The 22,068-nt window shown below is 33.7% G+C and overlaps 1 protein-coding gene across 3 annotated transcripts in view; it reads right to left on the bottom strand.

Annotated features, from left to right (window-relative positions):
• The window catches only part of l(3)80Fg (dnaJ homolog subfamily C member 16 l(3)80Fg), a 2,137,133-nt gene that overhangs the window by 1,231,401 nt on the left and 883,664 nt on the right, over nucleotides 1–22,068 (bottom strand). For all 3 annotated transcript variants that reach the window (XM_067760003.1, XM_067760004.1, XM_067760002.1), the window contains exon 5: nucleotides 1,303–1,517. In XM_067760003.1, the coding sequence (XP_067616104.1) occupies nucleotides 1,303–1,517 (215 nt within the window). The remainder of the gene's footprint in view (nucleotides 1–1,302; nucleotides 1,518–22,068) is intronic.

The following is a 22,068-nucleotide window of genomic DNA, read 5'->3' as shown; positions in this document are numbered from 1 at the left end:
AAACATATTCAGCATTATCACTGATTTTCACTGCAACAGATGGCGCAACGCTGATTAAATATAGTCGTTAAAGAAGAATAGAAGTAGCAATTTATCAGTCAAACAAACTACCGCTGTATAGCTAAATGGTTAGCGCAGCGTGTCTAAAGCGTACTGATGGTGAAGGCTTAGCACCGTTCGAAATGGATATATCTGCGCAGCTACGACAGGTTGTCTGAAAAATGTTCTACCTACTACTCCAAAAACAAAATACAATTTTTTAATTTTAGAAAAATTAGAAAAACAATAATTTTCATAAAAAAAACAAAATTATTGTTCTGGCCTTGAGCTCGAATCGAACCTTGAATCCTTTATCAACAAGCCGATAAAACAAAAAAAAAACAGTTCTTAGCAAACCAAGAGCACATGGGAATGTCAAACAAGTAATTGACAATAAACAAATCCAGCATTATCAGTGATTTGCAATAGATGGCGCAACGCTGACTAAATATAGTTGGTAAAGAGGAATAGAAGTAGCAATTTATCAGTCAAACAAACCACCGTTTTATAGCTAAATAGTTCGCACAGCGTGCCTAAAGCGTACTGATGATGAAGGTTAGCACCCTTCGAAACGGATCTATCTGCGCAGCTATGGCAGGTTGTCTGAAAAAATTTCTACTTACTATTCCAAAAACAAAATAAAAATTTTCAAATTTAGAAAAATTAAAAAATAACAATAATTATCATTGGAAAAAAAATTATTGTTCTGGCCTTGAGCTCGAATCGAACCTTAAATCATTTATCAATAGGCCGATAAAAACAAAAACAATTGTTAATAAAGCATGAGCACTTGGAAATGTCAAGCAAAGTAATTGATAATAAACAAAAATCCAGCATTTTCAGTGATTTGCACCAGATGGCGCAACACTGAATAAATATAATTGGTAAAAAGGAATAGAAGTAGCAAATTTGCCAGTCAAACAATCCACCGCTGTATATCTAAATGGTTAGCGCAGCATGCCTAAAGCGTACTGATGATGAAGGCTTAGCACCCTTCGAAAGGGATCTATCTGCGCTGCTATGGCAGGTTGTCTGAAAATTTGTCTACTTACTATTCCAAAAAACAAAATACAATTTTTCAAATTTAGAAAAATTAAAAAATAACAATAATTATCATTAGAAAAAAAATAATTGTTCTGGCCTTGAGCTCGAATCGAACCTTGAATCATTTATTAATAGGCCGATAAAAACAAAAACAATTGTCAAAAAAAAAATTGTTAAAATTAAATTTAATGGAAAACTTTTCTTATCTATTTAACGCACCTTCCATTACTTGCTGAGATGAAAGTCTCGGTAGCATAAGATATTGGTTTAAAGAAATAATTTTGTTTAAAGTCTGTACAGGGATTTCAGGCATCGAAATCATCTCAAGAGGCCTGCCGATGTCTTCGTTGAAAATAAGTAGAGTATCTAACATTGGATCAACTCCATAACGATTCTGAACAAGCCCAGTTTTGGTATTATTTAATTGAACGAATCTGAAAAGAGATATACAGAAAAGTTGTTTGAAACTAGTCTAGTTTTGGTATTATTTAATTGAACAAATCTGAACATTGTGGATAAGACGAGTGTGATAATTTCTGCATAGACGTCAAAATTACAAATAGAATGGATCACCTGATTTGCAATTGACTATCGCTATCTCATTCTGTATCCCTTTCTATCACCGGCTGAAGATAGCCCTATGCGCCGCCATAATGAACACCCCGTCAAAACGCTAAAAAGTAGCCTTATTGAACATCCTGTCAGGCAGTTGACGGATAAGATATCACACTTGTTTTATCCACAATGAATCTGAAAAGAGATATACAGAAAAGTTGTTTGAAACTAGTGAACTATGCGAATTATGGATTTGAAAGAATCTGAAAAGAGATACATAGAAAAGTTTTTTAAACAAGTTGGTTTTATACCAGCTTTAAAGGTTGATTTTCAGTGGCCATATATTTAAAATATTTCGCCCTCAATGAGTTGTGGGAGGAGAATTTAGAGTGTATATAGTAATAAAATAAAAACAAGTAGGGAAGTCATAGTTCCGGCGAAACCGAACATTATATACCCATCGTGTGCTCCCATATATATCTTTGCAGTACATTTACAGAGAAATATCACGAACCTTAATATGGAAGCTGAAATATACTCCCTATACACATGCAAATATCGTCTACGATAAGAAATTATAAAACAGTAACTGTCAAAGAAGCAATGTTCTTACTAAATCTGGAGGCGTGGTCTTTATCAATTTTTCCTCAGATCTAAATACACACATTTGCAGCAAAATAAAAAACGACGAAAATTTCCCTGTTACGTCGTTTCTACGTTCATAATAGCTACGTAACGAAGTTTTTTTGTTCTTGTGGTTGACATCGATAATAACTTGAGTCATAACGTGGTATCCTAAGGCCGGAAAGCCCCTAGCAGTTTTCGTAAAAGCAACTATATTTAATAAAAGTAAGAGTTTTATCCTTGAAGAAAAAACTAACATCATTGTCTACAAAGGACAAATCACTTAAAATATGGAAATCGGAGGTGGAGAACATTACAATGAATAATTAAGGAGATTCTCGACGAAATATATTGAATAGGTGACTCATTTGAATGCATTTAAAACTGCTCCAGAAACTTCCGCTGAATTGAAGGATGGTATAAAGAGGAAAACTATAATTTCATTGGTCCACTGTCACTTGATCGTAAATAATTAAGGTTGTCCCTCGCTAGAATAAAACCAGCTTCTTACCACAAATAACCGCCCCCCCCGCTGTTGTTATTGTAGCGATAAGGACACTCCACGAAGGTTGTGGAGAGTGTTATCGATGTTGATAGTCCTTTGCGGATATAGATCCGGTACGTTACTCGGGTACGATTTAGTATGACCACATTAAACCTTCTGGGCCATACCGCCCTCCCACCTCCTAGATCCAAGAGGAACTTGGGTCGCCAGAGCCTCGACTGCTAAAGAAATAGGAATCGCCAAGGGTAGGCGAGGTTGACTTGGAGAAGCTTTAAATTGCGAACAATTATGTTAATTTTTTTCTTCGAGGATAAAACTATAACTTTTATGAAATATTGTTGGTATTACGAAAACTGCAAGTATATTAACTTTGATTGGATAGCGGTTGGTTGTATAGGTATAAAGGAATCGAGAGAGAGATATAGACTTCCATATATGTATCAAAATCATCAGTATCGAAAAAAAATTTGATTGAGCCATGTCCGTCCGTTCGTCTGTCCGTTAACACGATAACTTGAGTAAATTTTGAGGTATCTTGATGAAATTTGGTATGTAGGTTCCAGGGCACTCATCTCAGATCGCTATTTAAAATTAACGATATCGGACTATAACCACGCCCACTTTTTCGATATCGCGAAAGTGCGATAATTCATTACCAAAGACGGATAAAGCGATGAAACTTGGTAGGTGAGTTGAACTTATGACGCAGAATATAAAATTAGTAAGATTTTGGACAATGGGTGTTGCACCGCCCACTTTTAAAAGAAGGTAATTTAAAAGTTTTGCAATCTGTAATTTGGCAGTCGTTATCATGATGAAATTTGACAGGAACGTTACTCCTATTACTATATGCATACTTAATAAAAATTAGCAAAATCGGAGAACGACCACGCCCACTTTAAAAAAGAAATTTTTTTAAGTCTAATTTTAACAAAATATTTAAAATCTTGTAAGGCAACCCTTATGATAAGTGTTGAGTGACCATAACATCAATCATTAAATATTAACCACGTCAATTTTTTTGACCACACCAATCACTCACAATGAGGGTTACCTTAACAAACGTCACTTTGAATGACGCCAATAAATTACGCGCATTGAAGCTGAACGGTCGTGCCTGACTCGTGAAAAGAAATTAATTAAATATACACATATAAGTCTAATCCGCCTCTTTTATATTTTTGAAAAATAACTTTATTAAATAAAGCATTTAAACATTGTATCACAATACGAGTAAACATTTTGTTTTCATTACAAATAAAAAGTTAGCGTGTGTGTAGACCGGTGGGAGCAACTACCGAATTTGGAACAGCATCATACGTGTTGCGAAGAGCGGTGTGAAGTTAGCCCCCCCAACTAAACATTTTTAATTTTTTAAAATGCTAATCGTTTGATAGTCGTTTGATTATGATTGATACGCTCCTATTTTCGTTTGATAGTTATTCGTTTGTTAGTAAAAAAAAATTTAAATATCTATGTGAAGTTAGCCCCCCAACTAAAAATGTTTAATTTTTTAAAACACTAATCGTTTGATAGTCGTTTGGTAATGATTGATACACTTCGAAATTCGTTTGATAGTTATTCGTTTGTTAGAAAAACGAAATTTTTTAAAATATCTATGTGAAGTTAGCCCCCCCAACTAAAAATTTTTAATTTTTTAAAACGCTAATCGTTTGATAGTCGTTTGATAATGATTGATTCGTTGGTTAGAAAAACGAAATTTTTTAAAATATCTATGTGAAGTTAGCCCCCCCAACTAAAAATTTTTAATTTTTTAAAACGCTAATCGTTTGATAGTCGTTTGATAATGATTGATACACTTCGATATTCGTTTGATAGTTATTCGTTTGTTAGAAAAACGAAATTTTTTAAAATATCTATGTGAAGTTAGCCCCCCAACTAAAAATTTTTAATTTTTTAAAACGCTAATCGTTTGATAGTCGTTTAATAATGACTGATACACTTCGATATTCGTTTGATAGTTATTCGTTTGTTAGAAAAACGAAATTTTTTAAAATATCTATGTGAAGTTAGCCCCCCCAACTAAAAATTTTTAATTTTTTAAAACGCTAATCGTTTGATAATGATTGATACACTTCGATATTCGTTTGATAGTTATTCGTTTGTTAGAAAAACGAAATTTTTTAAAATATCTATGTGAAGTTATCCCCCCCAACTAAAAATTTTTAATTTTTTAAAACGCTAATCGTTTGATAGTCGTTTGATAATGATTGATACACTTCGATATTCGTTTGATAGTTATTCGTTTGTTAGAAAAACGAAATTTTTTAAAATATCTATGTGAAGTTAGCCCCCCAACTAAAAATTTTTAATTTTTTAAAACGCTAATCGTTTGATAGTCGTTTGATAATGATTGATACACTTCGATATTCGTTTGATAGTTATTCGTTTGTTAGAAAAACGAAATTTTTTAAAATATCTATGTGAAGTTAGCCCCCCAACTAAAAATTTTTAATTTTTTAAAACGCTAATCGTTTGATAGTCGTTTAATAATGACTGATACACTTCGATATTCGTTTGATATTTATTCGTTTGTTAGAAAAACGAAATTTTTTAAAATATCTATGTGAAGTTAGCCCCCCAACTAAACATTTTAAATTTTTTAAAACGCTAATCGTTTGATAGTCGTTTGATAATGATTGATTCGTTGGTTAGAAAAACGAAATTTTTTAAAATATCTATGTGAAGTTAGCCCCCCCAACTAAAAATTTTTAATTTTTTAAAACGCTAATCGTTTGATAGTCGTTTGGTAATGATTGATACACTTCGATATTCGTTTGATAGTTATTCGTTTGTTAGAAAAACGAAATTTTTTAAAATATCTATGTGAAGTTAGCCCCCCCAACTAAAAATTTTTAATTTTTTAAAACGCTAATCGTTTGATAGTCGTTTAATAATGACTGATACACTTCGATATTCGTTTGATAGTTATTCGTTTGTTAGAAAAACGAAATTTTTTAAAATATCTATGTGAAGTTAGCCCCCCCAACTAAAAATTTTTAATTTTTTAAAACGCTAATCGTTTGATAGTCGTTTGATAATGATTGATACACTTCGATATTCGTGTGATAGTTATTCGTTTGTTAGAAAAACGAAATTTTTTAAAATATCTATGTGAAGTTAGCCCCCCCAACTAAAACTTTTTAATTTTTTAAAACGCTAATCGTTCGTTAAAAAAAAATTAAAATATCTACATATGTCAAATTGCCCCCAGTTGATAATTTTTCAGGCACACTTTTATTTAATTATCTGATCTATGCCATTGATTGATAAGGAGTGTGATGACTAGTACCTAGGACCTACCTAATTATTTTCTAGCTTTTCGTATTATTATTACTTCATGTAAGTATTGTTTTCAATAAAACCGTTTAACTTAAAGGTTTTTTTTAATTATTTTATTTTCGTGTTAAAACAATGTGTTACATAGTTTTATTTTCTAAATAATCACAAATATTGATAATTTTACATTTACTTCATTTTTAATTTCGAAACTGGCATAACTGCACTTTCCATTTTATTTGTTGCGTCCCTCCCATAAATTGTTATCCTCGGAGCAGTTTCCTGCAGCTGGTTTGCTCCATACCCGTCCCCGAAAAATTTTCAACGCATTTGTGGCTCCCTGCTGTTCACGTCTAACGACGCCCCGCGGCCGACGCAGAAGCGCACCTGTGCAACACTCCAGCAGCAACCCTGCTTTGCATACTATATCTACTGCTCGCTGTTGCAGGCGCCGATCGGCGCCTCCTACTCTTACGGCCGCTCCAACCCATCACTACAATCATAGTAGCACAGTCAGGAGCAATGCCGAGCATCAGCCCCCGCCCCCATCTTCCCCTATCTTTTCCAGCAAAAACACACAAGCACGTCGTGGACACAATCTCTTAGTACCTGTCCCGTTGTGCACTGTTTGCAACTACAGAATATATACGTTTGCGTCATCCCTCCAGTGCAGTTCCTGCCTTGGGCGGTCTCACTTTCCTAGAAGTTCTGGAGTTGCACACGGTTACAACGTCACAGAAAAGACTTGCTTTCATCACCCACTACTCTGTGCAATATAATCTATTTGACCCTGACATTCGCTACGGTTGTCGCCAAGCTTATCTTTATTGTGGTTGTAGTCTGTAGACGCCGTGTTGAATGTGATCAGCCCTAATTATTCAACTAAATGGTCTACAGTATGTTGATTTTCGTCGGCGCCGACGTAGCTATCACTTGAAGTTAACGGTACAACAATCAATGCAAAAATATAGGTTTAAATTTTAATATATGTATGTAGTTTTGAATTCTACTGCATTATATTGTTGCCACAACGCATTTATTTTTTGAACCAAAATTCGTTATGAAAAAATACCAAAACTAAGAAAAATATGCATACATGTACCCAACTCGAAAAAATTATAACTTATCAATTGGGGGATTAACTTCACATGAAATTTTAATATTTTTAACACTCTTTTATTAATTGAACCTGTATGTAAGTTTGTACATATGTAACTCTTCTTATAAAATTCTCGTGGCCCAATTTTCGTTACCATACTCCTCCGAAACCGCTGGACCGATTCTCATGAAATTTTGTATACCTATTGGACATGACAATCGGTTAAAGTCTTCTATTATTATTGCCTATGGTGTCGAGACCCATATTAGGGACCCCGGAATTTTTTTAAGTAATTGTACAAAATGGATATCAAATAAAGATGCTGATGACATAAAAGTAAACTATTTGGTTTATTTAAAGCCGTTTAACAGATATAATCAAAACTACGGATAAGAGGTACCCTGAAATTAATGTTTATCTTCTTCCTATATATAAAAATGACATAAAATTTTTATGCCCTTCTAACTTAAGAGCCGCAACGAGGGGAGTGCAGCCAGTTGCATTATCACGTATTATCAACCAGAGAATGACAGAGACATCGCTTCGAGCTCCTAGGCCTCTAGAGCCTGAAAAATTATCAACTGGGGGCAATTTGACATATGTAGATATTTAAATTTTTTTTTAACGAACGATTAGCGTTTTAAAAAATTAAAAATTTTTAGTTGGGGGGGGGGCTAACTTCAGCTTTTAAAAAATTTCGTTTTTCTAACAAATGAATAACTATCAAACGAATATCGAAGTGTATCAATCATTATCAAACGACTATCAAACGATTAGCGTTTTAAAAAATTAAAAATGTTTAGTTGGGGGGGCTAACTTCACATAGATATTTTAAAAAATTTCGTTTTTCTAACAAACGAATAACTATCAAACGAATATCGAAGTGTATCAATCATTATCAAACGACTATCAAACGATTAGCGTTTTAAAAAATTAAAAATTTTTAGTTGGGGGGGCTAACTTCACATAGATATTTTAAAAAATTTCGTTTTTCTAACAAACGAATAACTATCAAACGAATATCGAAGTGTATCAATCATTATCAAACGACTATCAAACGATTAGCGTTTTAAAAAATTCAAAATTTTTAGTTGGGGGGGCTAACTTCACATAGATATTTTAAAAAATTTCGTTTTTCTAACAAACGAATAACTATCAAACGAATATCGAAGTGTATCAATCATTATCAAACGACTATCAAACGATTAGCGTTTTAAAAAATTAAAAATTTTTAGTTGGGGGGGCTAACTTCACATAGATATTTATATTTTTTTTTCTAACAAACGAATAACTATCAAACGATAATAGAAGCGTATCAATCATTATCAAACGACTATCAAACGATTAGCATTTTAAAAAATTAAAAATTTTTAGTTGGGGGGGCTAACTTCACACCGCTGTTGCGAAGCTACATGTCGGCAGCGCGTGCAATGTTAAGCGTAAGAAAAGAGATGACCACGATGGTCATCTTACATGGCGACCGTGACTCCGCTTGCGGAAAAACGGCTCCGGGGAAGTGGAAAAATCCCCCACAACATAAAGCCAAAAGACATTAATAGAGCTTAACCTAAAAATATGTGCGTGGTGGTAGTGCAAAAATAGCGCGTGGTGGTTGTGCGGATACGGAAAATTTCCAAAATTACACGAAGTAATACCTAAATTCAACATATATTTCTCTATAAATTATAAAATTTCAAAAATACAAAAAAAATATATAAAATTTCAAAAAAAATACACAAAAAAAACAAAATTTCACAAAATTACAAGTACAAAAAAGTTTATTGCAACAAAACTTTCAAAATTACATGGAATAAACTCTAATTTCAAAATACAAAATCTAAATACAAAATTATAAAATTGTTTTTGTTTTTATCGGCCTATTGATAAATCATTCAAGGTTCGAATCGAGCTCAAGGCCAGAACAATAATTTTTTTTTCTAATGATAATTATTGTTATTTTTTAATTTTTCTAAATTTGAAAAATTGTATTTTGTTTTTGGAATAGTAAGTAGAAAATTTTTCAGACAACCTGTCATAGCTGCGCAGATAGATCCATTTCGAAGGGTGCTAAGCCTTCATCATCAGTACGCTTTAGGCATGCTGCGCTAACCATTTAGCTATACAGCGGTGGTTTGTTTGACTGGCAAATTTGCTACTTCTATTCCTTTTTACCAACTATATTTATTCAGTGTTGCGCCATTGGTGCAAATCACTGATAATGCTGGATTTTTGTTTATTGTCAATTACTTTGTTTGACATTCCCAAGTGCTCATGGTTTATTAACAATTGTTTTTGTTTTTATCGGCCTATTGATAAATCATTCAAGGTTCGAATCGAGCTCAAGGCCAGAACAATAATTTTTTTCTAATGATAATTATTGTTATTTTTTAATTTTTCTAAATTTGAAAAATTGTATTTTGTTTTTGGAATAGTAAGTAGAAAATTTTTCAGACAACCTGCCATAGCTGCGCAGATAGATCCATTTCGAAGGGTGCTAAGCCTTCATCATCAGTACGCTTTAGGCATGCTGCGCTAACCATTTAGCTATACAGCGGTGGTTTGTTTGACTGGCAAATTTGCTACTTCTATTCCTTTTTACCAACTATATTTATTCAGTGTCGCGCCATCTGGTGCAAATCACTGATAATGCTGAATTTTTGTTTATTGTCAATTACTTTGTTTGACATTCCCAAGTGCTCATGGTTTATTAACAATTGTTTTTGTTTTTATCGGCCTATTGATAAATCATTCAAGGTTCGAGTCGAGCTCAAGGCCAGAACAATAATTTTTTTTCTAATGATAATTATTGTTATTTTTTAATTTTTCTAAATTTGAAAAATTGTATTTTGTTTTTGGAATAGTAAGTAGAAAATTTTTCAGACAACCTGCCATAGCTGCGCAGATAGATCCATGTCGAAGGGTGCTAAGCCTTCATCAACCTACAAACAAAAGTTGCGGTGGTACATGCATACATACATATGTATATACATATTGAACAGAAATTTTGAACTTTTGAAAATGCTGTACCACGCCATGAATCACAACCACCCGCTACGTGTTTAATACGCACTACCGTTAAAAGCGGTAAAATCATGCCAGTTACTCAATACCACAAAATCAACCAGAAAAGCATACATAACAAAAGTGAGAAGAAAAAACCAGTCGGCAACAGCATCACTTTGGACGGCAACAGCTACATAGGCAAGAATCGGAAAAATACCAACAACGCATACACCAGCAAGCAGGAAACACAAAGAGCGGTACAGTAGAGTAGATTAGAACATACGTATATATCTAATATTTCATGTCTGTGTACAAATAGACACTTTGCTTCTGTATGTTATCTTCTTCAATACCTGTATACTATGCATGTAGCAAATCAAGTTGACACTTTTGCCTTTGTACATATGTACTTTTTCTATAAACATTTGTATACTATGCATCTAGCAACAAAAATTGACACTTTGTTTCTAACCATTTGTATACTGCGCATGTAGCAACACATTTTTTTTCTCTAAACATTTAAATATCAAAAACTTTTTTAAATGTACATTAAAAATAATTTTAAATATACGGCATCACGCATATATTACTATATTCTTTCTTTTTCGAACATTAATATGGAACTTAAATTTTTTTATTTTTTTAAACGCGAACATTGCTTCGTAATAAATACAATCGGAAAAATATTGTTTTTCAAATTTGCAATTTTTTTAACCGTTTTGAAACGCAAATTATACATCAATTTTATATGTATAATACCAAAAATATCAAATCTTTTCGCCAAAATTTTGCGATAAGTATTCACAGCTAATCAATTTTGAAAATTCTCGTTGACTTTAAATATCAATACAGACAGGTTACAGTCACATAATGGTAATGGTGAACATTTATTTTTATCGGTGAAAGCTTACTTTTCTCTTTTTCCAATTATTTCTTCGAAATTGAACATAGTGAATATCATAAATATTTACATATTTATCTCAACAAATACAGTGCTATCCAAACATTTTAACAACTTCTTCGAAGTATCACACGAATACAGTGTATTTCAAATATTTCAGCATATTTTACATTTACGACTCTTTTCAAACTGTGCATCATATACAGTGTCTTTCAAATACTCCAACAGTTTTTTTTTTCTTTGCATTATTAAACGAATACAGTGCGGTTAAAATATTTCAACATTCACTTGCATTTACAAAGTAAGTCATAAATACAGTGCTTTTCGAATATGCGAATCTTTACCATTTACCAATTAACTCACCGATTTTGAATATTTCGAATATTCTCTGATTTTTACAAAAAATTTTTCTTTTAAATTGCAAACCACAATTACTGAGTGAATGAATAGTTTCAAATTCATTTTTGTATAAACAGTGCCTACAGCGTTAATCTTAACATTTTTTTCTCGAATTTTTTATAAAATAATTTTTTCTGCTACGGAGGTAAACATTTTCAATAAATGTAATAAAGTTTTCAGATGTCAGTTGTCAGATGTCAGATTTTGATTCCAATTTCAAAAATTTACGCTCTAATTTCACTAAAGTTACTAAACGAGTTTTAAATAACCGATCTATCTCAGCGAAAAAGTCAATAGAATATGAAGATGCTTTAATTAAACGAAATTATAATACAAGTAAATGCATATTTTGAAAATCGAGATAAGCCTAGTTCAATAATCGAAAGTCAGTGCAGTCAAAGTGCAAAGAACAACTCACTAAGTGTTTTTCTAGAATTAACTGCAATATAAAAATACCCAAAGATCTTTTTGAATTAATACAAGAAAGCGAATCAAGTTCTGAGTTTGACACTGAGGAAGAATTCTCTGACGCACCGACAACTTCAGCATACAAAGCTAGTATTATTAAAAAAAGTACCGTATCTTTTCTTGAGGATTTCGCTGAATTTTCCAATTCCCTTCACAATAATAATTTAGATACAGTTAGCGAAGAACAACCAACAATGGCGACTCCAGAGCAAAAGAAAACTTGTATTACTATGTGTGCATCCATAATTAGAGAAAACTACAGCGGCGATCCGCTTTCACTTGCATCCTTTATAGATAAAATAGTTTTACTAGAAGATTTGATGGAAGAAAATTTGACAAATACTTTCATTTCGTTTATAAAATCCAAGCTAGAAGGGAAAGCGCGTGAGGCAATTCCAAATGAAGTAACAACAATTCATCAAATAAAATATGCGTTAAAAGGTAGAATAAAACCTGACAACTCAAAAGTTGTTGCAGGAAAAATTGCATCTTTAAAAGTTTTTAATAATAATCATACTGAATTCGCCAAACGTGTTGAGGAACTTTCCGATGCTTTAGAACGATCATTAGTTATAGAAGGAATGACTCAGGAAAAAGCGCACGAAATGGCAGTCGAACAAACCGTCAACGTTTGTCGACTTAACACTCGCTCAGACCTAGTAAAATCAATTTTAGCGTCAACTACGTTTACTGTGCCTAATGATGTAGTCGTTCTACGCGATCGCAGAACAAAATAACCAAGCGAGTGAAAGGCAGGTATTGGCGTTTATATCGCGTTATAACAGGCAAAATAGTAGTTTTCGAGGTAACTTCAGGTCAAATCAATATAATAGGAACAACTTTTCGAGGTACAACAACAATTTTAGCAGAAACAACAATAACAATTATAGGCATAATAACAACAATAATTATGGCTCGCGAAGTAATGGTAATTTTCGTAATAACAATAGCAGGCCCTTAAACAGAAACAACAGCAATAACAACAGTAACAACAACAATCGACGTTCAAATACAACAAATAACGCTAGTGTTCGCACTTTAAACGCCAACGGCCCTCAGGAGCGAACACTGGGGGACCAGAATCTGAATTAAATAACGTTTTTCAAAATAAATCAATTTATTGTCTAAACCTGAACTACTCGAATTTTATCGAATTGAATTGCAATGACTCTTTTAAAATATGCACTTTCTTAGTAGATACACAGGCTGATATGTCAATTATAAAACTTTCAAGTTTAAAACAAAATATTTCTATAAATAACAACAATGTTATAAAAATAACGGGTGTTACGACAGATACAGTTTCAACATTGGGTACCATTAAAACAGAACTTTTTTATTCAAATTTTTCAATTCCACATACATTAAATGTAGTAGATGACAAATTCAACATACCGTCAGATGGTATTTTAGGCAAAGACTTTTTGAAAAAATACAATTGCATAATAGACTATGCAAACGAGAGCATAACAATTGGCATTGGCAAAAATATTCATAAAATTTCAATTTTACTAATACAACCGATAATACATTGGTAATTCCATATTTAAGCTGAAAGAATCTAGATATCCAGTTTTTATAGACGCACAAGAAATTTGTAGTGGTGTGTTCACCGCAAAGTGTATCGTTGACACTAACAATCCGATAATAAAAGTTTTAAACGTCACTGATGAGGTAAAATACGTAAGTAATTGCAACATAGTTACGGATGAAATCACCAACTATAACGTGTATAAAATCAATGATATTTCAAAAGATTCGAAAAGGTCAGAGGAATTAAAATCAATTTTAGAAAAACAAATGCCAAATTACGCCAAACCAAAACTTCTCGATTTATGTCTAAAATATGATGACGTGTTTGCACTAAAGACCGATCGTATGACGCTTAACAACTTTTATGAACAGAAACTACGATTGACAGATACAAATCCTGTTTACATAAAAAATTACCGCTTACCATATTGTCAGAGAGAGGAAATTAATAGACAAGTTGATAATTTATTACAAAATGATATTATAGAACACAGTTATTCCAACTATAATAGCCCATTGATACTTGTGCCAAAGAAAAATCCAAATGGACAGAAATCCTACCGCATGTGTGTCGACTTTAGAGCCGTAAACAAAAAATTTATAGCAGACAAATTCCCACTTGCAGGAATAGATGTTATTCTTGATAATCTAGGCAGAGCCAAATATTTTTCTACATTGGATTTGTATTCAGGTTTTCATCAAATTCAATTAAATAAAGATTCCAGAGACATCACCTCATTCAGCACTGATCGTGGTGCTTTTCGATGGAAAGTTTTACCATTCGGTTTAAACGTAGCTCCGAATTCATTCTCAAGAATGATGTCAATTGCCTTTTCAGGAATTTCTCCAAACCAAGCCTTTTTATATGTCGATGATCTTATAGTCATTGGGTGTAGCGAAGCTCACCATCTTAAAAATTTAGAACAAGTCTTTCAAACATGCAAAAAATTTAATTTGCGTCTAAATCCCGAAAAATGCAACTTCATGCGTTCAGAAGTCACTTTCCTAGGACACAATGTTCGTCAAAAGGTCTACTTCCAGACGATTCCAAAATAATTGCAATAAAGAAATATCCGAAACTTTGCGATAAAGATGCAGTAAGACGATTTGTGGCATTCGCCAATTACTACCGAAGGTTTATACCAAATTTTGCTTCAATAGCAGCACCTTTAAATAAACTTAGTAGAAAAAGAGTAGAATTTAAATGGGATGAGTCATGTGATACAGCATTTGAAAAACTTCGAAAATCTTTAATTTCTCCTCAAATTCTCCAATACCCAGACTTCAAAAAGGAATTTATAATTACCGTCGACGCTTCAAAAATTGGTTGTGGTGCCATTTTAAGTCAAAATAAAGATGGCATTGACTTACCAATTTGTTTCGCGTCCAAATCATTTAATAATTCAGAACAAAAGAAACCAATAATTGAGTTAGAGCTTTTAGCTATATTTTTTGCAATAAAACAGTTCAGACCATACGTCTATGGCACACACTTTACCGTCAAGTCCGATCATCGTCCATTAGTTTACTTGTTTAATATGAAAGACCCCTCTTCAAAACTTTCACGTATCAGACTTGAACTAGCAGAATACAACTTCACTATTGAATACATAAAAGGTAAAACGAACGTAGGAGCAGATGCACTCTCTCGCATCACAATAGAAGAAATTAAAAATTCAGGTAAATCAATTTTAGCAGTACAGACAAGATCACAGACAAAACAAGAACAATTAACGCAACTACAAATAGTCAAAGAAGAAAAAGTTAAGGAAAACATAAAATTACAAGTTTATGATAATTTTTCAAAGAAAATACCCAGAGTAAAATCCCAAATAAGTTATGATAAAAGTGGTAAAATTACGAATTCTGAGATAAATGCGCATTTAAAACACAAAAAAATTGAGTTAATTAAGGTTGCGTGTGCTAACAAAATAATACATTTAGATGAATTACTTTTGAAGCTCCAAAAAGAAGCTGGCAAGCGCAATATTAATATAATCGAATTGCAAAAAAATGATAATATTTTTAAATATTTTTCGATATCATATCTGAAAACCACTGGGAATAAAATTTTAAAACGTTTAGAAATCATCCTAACCGAACCCATAGAAACTGTGACAGACGAAGACAAAAAACAACAATTAATAACAATTTACCATACCGACCCAATTTTAGGAGGACATTTCGGTAGCAAAAAAGTTTATGCAAAACTCAGAACCAAATATTATTGGAAAGGCATGACGCACGATATAGCGAAATTTGTTAAAAACTGTGAAAAATGTCTTTTGAATAAGGTTAAGCCAAAAACAAAAGAAAATTTAGTCCTAACCGAAACACCCTGTAAGCCATTCGACATTGTTGTAATTGACACTATAGGACCCCTACCTCAATCCGATAATGGTAACAAGTTCGCTGTCACCATTATATGCGATCTCAGCAAATACTTAGTAACGATTGCGATACCTGATAAAAGTACAAAAACGGTTGCATCAGCTATTTTTGAAAATTTCATACTAATATATGGCATTATGAAAACCATCAAAACTGATTTAGGTACCGAATACAAAAATGAAATTTTTTCAGAGTTAACAAAACTATTAGAAATCAAACATAAATTTTCCACAGCGTACCATCATGAAACTCTCGGCACAGTAGAGCGAAACCACAGAGTTTTCAATGAATATTTAAGATCTTTTCTAAATCCCAATTTTTCCGACTGTGATGTTTACTTGAAATATTTCACTTTTCTTCATAACACAACAACAAACACAGTATTCGATAATAAATTCTCACCATATGAATTAGTCTTTGGCAAAGCAGCTAATTTACCAAAGGAACTGCAAACCGATAAAATAGACCCGATTTATAACATAGAAAACTATTCGAAAGAGGTTAAATTTCGATTTCAAAAAACTCACGAATTAGCAAAAAAAGCAGTTACAGAACACAAATTAAAAAATCAAACCGGATATAACAAAAGTTCACAACCAATATCTGTCAAAGTATTTGACAAGGTATTGCTTGAAAAAGAACCCCGCGACAAGCATAGTAGTATCTATATTGGTCCTTATACCGTAATAGGTATTGACGGTGTTAACGTCACGTTAATTGATGACGAAACGAAAAAGAAAAAAATAGTACATAAAAATAGAATAAGAAAAATTAATTAAATTAAATTTTTAAATTCAAGATTATTTAAAGTTAATCTCTATTGTTAAATTAGAAATAAAATGTTTTTTCTTCCAAATTTGAAAAAAAGATAATGAAATCAAATAAATTTAAACAAGCATTAAAAATTAAGAACTGAATTCATACAGTAGAAGTAAAACACAAAAAAAAAATTTGTTTTCTAATTATAAAAATTAAATTTAAGTCCTACTTTAGAACTAGACTTTACAATTTAATTCTCAAATTAGATCTAAACATAGATGTAGATTTAAATTTAGTTTAACAGTCTTAAATTTTTAAGTTAATTACATCGATTTTGGGACAGAAGAATTTGGCCAAGTCTTCTTTTCCAAAGGGGGATGATGTAAGGCAACCCTTATGATAAGTGTTGAGTGACCATAACATCAATCATTAAATATTAACCACGTAAATTTTTTTGACCACACCAATCACTCACAATGAGGGTTACCTTAACAAACGTCACTTTGAATGACGCCAATAAATTACGCGCATTCGTGCCTGACTCGTGAAAAAAAATTAATTAAATATACACATATAAGTGTAGTCCGCCTCTTTTATATTTTTGAAAAATAACTTTATTAAATAAAGCATTGAAACATTGTATCACAATGCGAGTGAACATTTTGTTTTCATTACAAATAAAAAGTTAGCGTGTGTGTAGACCGGTGGGAGCAACTACCGAATTTGGAACAGCATCATACGTGTTGCGAAGCTACATGTCGGCAGCGCGTGCAATGTTAAGCGTAAGAAAAGAGATGACCACGATGGTCATCTTACAATCTATCTTTACAGTATATAAGTAAATTATGTCAACATTCGACTCCAGTAATGATATGGTGCAATAAAATACAAAAACAAAAGAAAATTTCAAAATGGGCGTGGCTCCGCCCTTTTTCATTTAATTTGTCTAGAATACTTTTAGTGCCATAAGTCGAACAAAAATTTACCAATCCTTGCGAAATTTGGTAGGGGCTTAGATTCTAGGACGATAACTGTTTTTTGTGAAAAAGGGCAAAATCGGATGAAGCCACGCCCAGTTTTTAAACACAGTCGACCGTCTGTCCCTCCGCTCGGCCGTTAACACGATAACTTGAGCAAAAATCGATATATCTTTACTAAACTCAGTTCACGTTCTTATCTGAACTCACTTCGTATTGGTGTAAAAAATGGCCGAAATCCCACTATGATCACGCCCACTTTTTCGATATCGAAAGTTACGAAAAATTAAAAAAATGCCATAATTCTATATCAAATACGAAAAAAGGGATGAAACATGGTAATTGGATTGGTTTATTGACGGAAAAAAGATTTAGAAAAAAACTTTGCAAAATGGGTGAGACACCTGCCATATTAAGTAGAGGAAAATGAAAAACTTCTGCAAACGAAATCAAAAGTCCTTGGAATCTTTGCAGGAATATTGTTCGTGGTATTACACATTTTGGTCAATATCTCGAAAACGCCTTCACATATACAACTACCACCACTTCTTTTTAAAGTACTCATTAACACCTTTCATTTGATACCCATATCATACAAACAAATTCTAGAGTCACCCCTGGTCCATCTTTATGGCGATATCTCGAAAAGGCGTCCACCTATAGAACTAAGGCCCACTACCTTTTAAAATACTCATTACAACCTTTCATTTGATACCCATATCGCACAAACACCCTGGTCCACCTTTATGGTGATATCTTAAAAGACGTCCACATATAGAACTAAGGCCCACGCCCTTTTAAAATGCTAATTAACACCTTTCATATGATACCCATATCGTACAAACAAATTCTAGAGTCGCCGCTGTTCCACCTTTATGGCGATTTGTGAGCGCGATTATCGTCAGCAGTGATCAGTAATTACCCTACGACTAACGTGCATTGTAAAGCTTAAAGATATCTTTTTTGACTGCTGGTCACCCTGATCAATTTACGATATTGCAGAAAGACCATTCATAAGAAGAACATGAACTGAAAAAGGAGACTGAAAAGCGTGAGCGGACACTTCCGCTGGAGTGGCTTTTTCCTGTTTTTCTTTTCTGGTGGAGCTGCTGAAGAGTCGACACGCGTTCTGAAAACGATCTTCGGATGGTTTCGACCATCGCGAATTGTGACAAATGTTTGTTCTTTTTTGCAAAGATTTTAACGCTTAAAAGCAAAGTTAAATAACGCGAATAAAGTATTTGTGCCAATTTTCGACAACCACGCAGATAACTAGCCCGAGAGATACGACTGGATTAGCTAAACAAACCTAGCCATCGGCCTTGTAGTAAAGCGTCACATTTTTTTGGGACTTCGGACGAGCCATTTGGAAAAATATACAACCTTCTTTTAGGAATTGAGCCACTCAGATTTTCTACCAAAACAACTTGCTGCGAATTCGAAAGTGGACCTAACAAAGTTATCACCCAATACCAATTGTGTTACTTAATTCTAGTCCCGGCGGCGCAAGGACTTCACCCGGAATTGCGGGGACTCATCTGCACAGTAGATAAAGAACGAAGATAATTGATTTAAGTTGGATAACGACCTAAGAAGAAAAAATGTATATTGGAACGATTTTCCGTCATCCCTTGTCAAATTTGGTTTTGAGACAAACCGGTTTCGGCGTTGTGCCATCGTCAGTGTCGATTTTCGTTCTGATCTGTTGTTGTCGTTTGTCCTGTATTTATAGTTCGTAGGTATATGAGCAGGTATTGTCAAATTGATGCTTGTGTATATTTAGTTATTTGTATGTGCTGTGTGTTCATTTAGAACCGAGGGTGGTTTACTAATCGATTTGTGTGGCTGACTGGGGTAGGTAGAAATCTGTGATTTTAGTCGTTTGACCTTCTTTGTCGATTTTTTGTTTTGGTGTGTCAATTGTTTTGTGTTTATTTGTTGTTGTGTGTTTGTCTGCTGTACCTGTGTGATTAAGTTGTTTCCTGTAAACAAGTTTTAAAGGCTCAAATATTGTGTCAGAAATTGTGTTTATCTGTTCGTTTATTATTCTACCGTCGAATGTTTTCTGTTTGTAGATTTCCATGTTTTCGAGTACGTTGAGACGTCGGCCCTTTTCCTGTATGTGAAGAACCCTAACTGTTTTATTGATGTTTGCTGGGGAACATTCATTCTCGACCATGTGATTCGCGAAGTTAGACTCGGGTATAATGTTTGGATTCCGTATTTTTTTGTTGTAATCTCTAATATGTTCTCTGAACCTTGTTCTTATTTGCCGTCCTGTTTGTCCTATGTAACTATGCTGGCATCCGCAGGTGAGCTTGTATACGCCGTGGCTGCTAAACCGATCCTCTGAGTTAATGTTAGTTCTTAGTTTTCGCCCTAGATTGTTCGATGTTTTGAATGCTGTGTTAATGTTGTATTTTTTGAAGAAGTTTGCCAATTTATATGTTGCTTTTCCAGTATATGTCATAGTCGTCCAGCTATTATTTTCCTTTTCATTATTTCTTTTTGGTTCTCCATTTGTCCTTCTGAGCTTATCTACTAGTGCTTTTTTATATCCGTTGTTCGCAGCGATATTATATCTTATATGCCTCTTGTGTAAGCGGTGTTCTTTCAAGTCTATGTACCAAGTGCCTTAATGCTGCATTTTTATGCTGTTGAGGGTGATTTGAGGTATTGTGTATTATTGTATCGGTGGCCGTTGACTTTCTATATATGTCATAGTTAAACCTTTTGGCTTCTTTATCAATATTTATCGTGAGGTCTAGATAGTTGATTCCTCCGTCTTTTTCGGTTTCCATTGTAAATTTTATATTTCCGTGCTGCTTGTTGAGGTACTCCAGTACAAGCTCTTCGTTATTAGTAGTTAAAACGCATATTATGTCATCCACGTATCTAGCATAAAATGACACGCCTAATTTGGACTTCAGCTCCTGTATGTACTTTCCTTCCAGATTTTGCATGAAAACTTCCATAAGAATTGCTGATGTGGGGCTTCCCATTCCAAGACCGTTTGTTTGTCTATATATTTTATTGTTGAATTGAAAATAGTTTTGACGTAAAGTGGTTCTTAGCGTATTTGTGATTTGCATACTTTTCACTTTGTTTTTTGTGTTATGAACTATTGTTGAGCTAACTATGTCCAAAGTCTCCGATAGTGGTATAGATGGGTATAAATCTTTTATGTCAAAAGATACCAATTTGCTGTTTCTTGTTAGCTCTACGGTCTCGAGTCTCTCTATTAGTTCTGTTGTGTTAGCTATTGCATATTCGTTCCTTAGCTCCAGAGTATCTATCAATATCGTTTTTAAATATTTGGACAGTTTGTAACATGGTGCCGATTTGAAATTAATGATGGGCCTCATTGGCGTGTCCGGCTTGTGGATTTTTGGTAGCGCAACCAGTGGAGGAGCCGAAGGGTTCATTTGGACCAATCTATGTGCCATGTTAGAATCTACTATATTGGTTGCATTCTTTATAGCAACTTTGATTTGTTTTTGGCATTCATCTGTGGGATCCTCTCTCATTCTACGACATTTCATTTCCTCTATGAGATCCTCGGTTTTGGATATATATTGCTCTTTTTCGATTAGCACAGTGGTGTTTCCTTTGTCCGCTTTCGTTGTGACAATATTGTTTTTCCTTAGTTTATGCCGTATATTCTTTATTGTTTTCTCCTCTGTATTCGATTTTTGTCCTTCCTGTGCTTTCACCTCCTTTTTTATGATTTCCCTGCACATGTGTCTTGCGTGCTCCTGTTCTTCCTGTGGTATCAATGATATTGCGATCTCCGCATCTACAATCGCTTGCTCCGTTTTTCTTACTGTATTCTGGTCCATGATATTGTGCTTCAGGCCCTTTTCGAGAAGTTGTGCCTCTTCCTTGGTAATGGCCACTGTTGTGAGGTTAACGAACTTGTCATGAAAGTGGTGAGTGTTTTGGTTTTGGTTACCCTCTCGTCGTCCTGCCAGCTTGTCCAATTTTCGGTTCAGCGACCTGTATTTTTGCGGTCGAAACATTCCATTAATGCAGTCGTAGGTAGTTGTTCTGCCAATCTTAAATGGATAGATAATAACTCGGTATTTATCTCATCCTTCTTCGAGTACAAGCTTTCCAACTCATATTTTAAAAAATCCTTTTCCGCTTTTCTAACTGTTTTCCTGCTAGATTTGGTATTTGCCTTTATTGTTATTTTTGCGAATTTCGGAGTAACATTCAATTCCAGGCATTGTTTGTTGAACCAAATGCTCGCCTTTGCTTTATATATTTTCAGTAGGCGTCGCTTGTAAATTGTTAGTAGTCCGTTCGCGTTCAAGTTAAAAGCCTGACAAGCAATAACTGACTTATCTTGTTTGGTTGATTTTCCGACAGGGTGGATAAATGATGTATATTGGAACGATTTTCCGTCATCCCTTGTCAAATTTGGTTTTGAGACAAACCGGTTTCGGCGTTGTGCCATCGTCAGTGTCGA

Source organism: Eurosta solidaginis, chromosome 1, assembly GCF_040869045.1.
Source record: "Eurosta solidaginis isolate ZX-2024a chromosome 1, ASM4086904v1, whole genome shotgun sequence".
NCBI lineage: Eukaryota > Metazoa > Arthropoda > Insecta > Diptera > Tephritidae > Eurosta > Eurosta solidaginis.
This window is presented reverse-complemented; position numbering and strand designations above follow the sequence as displayed.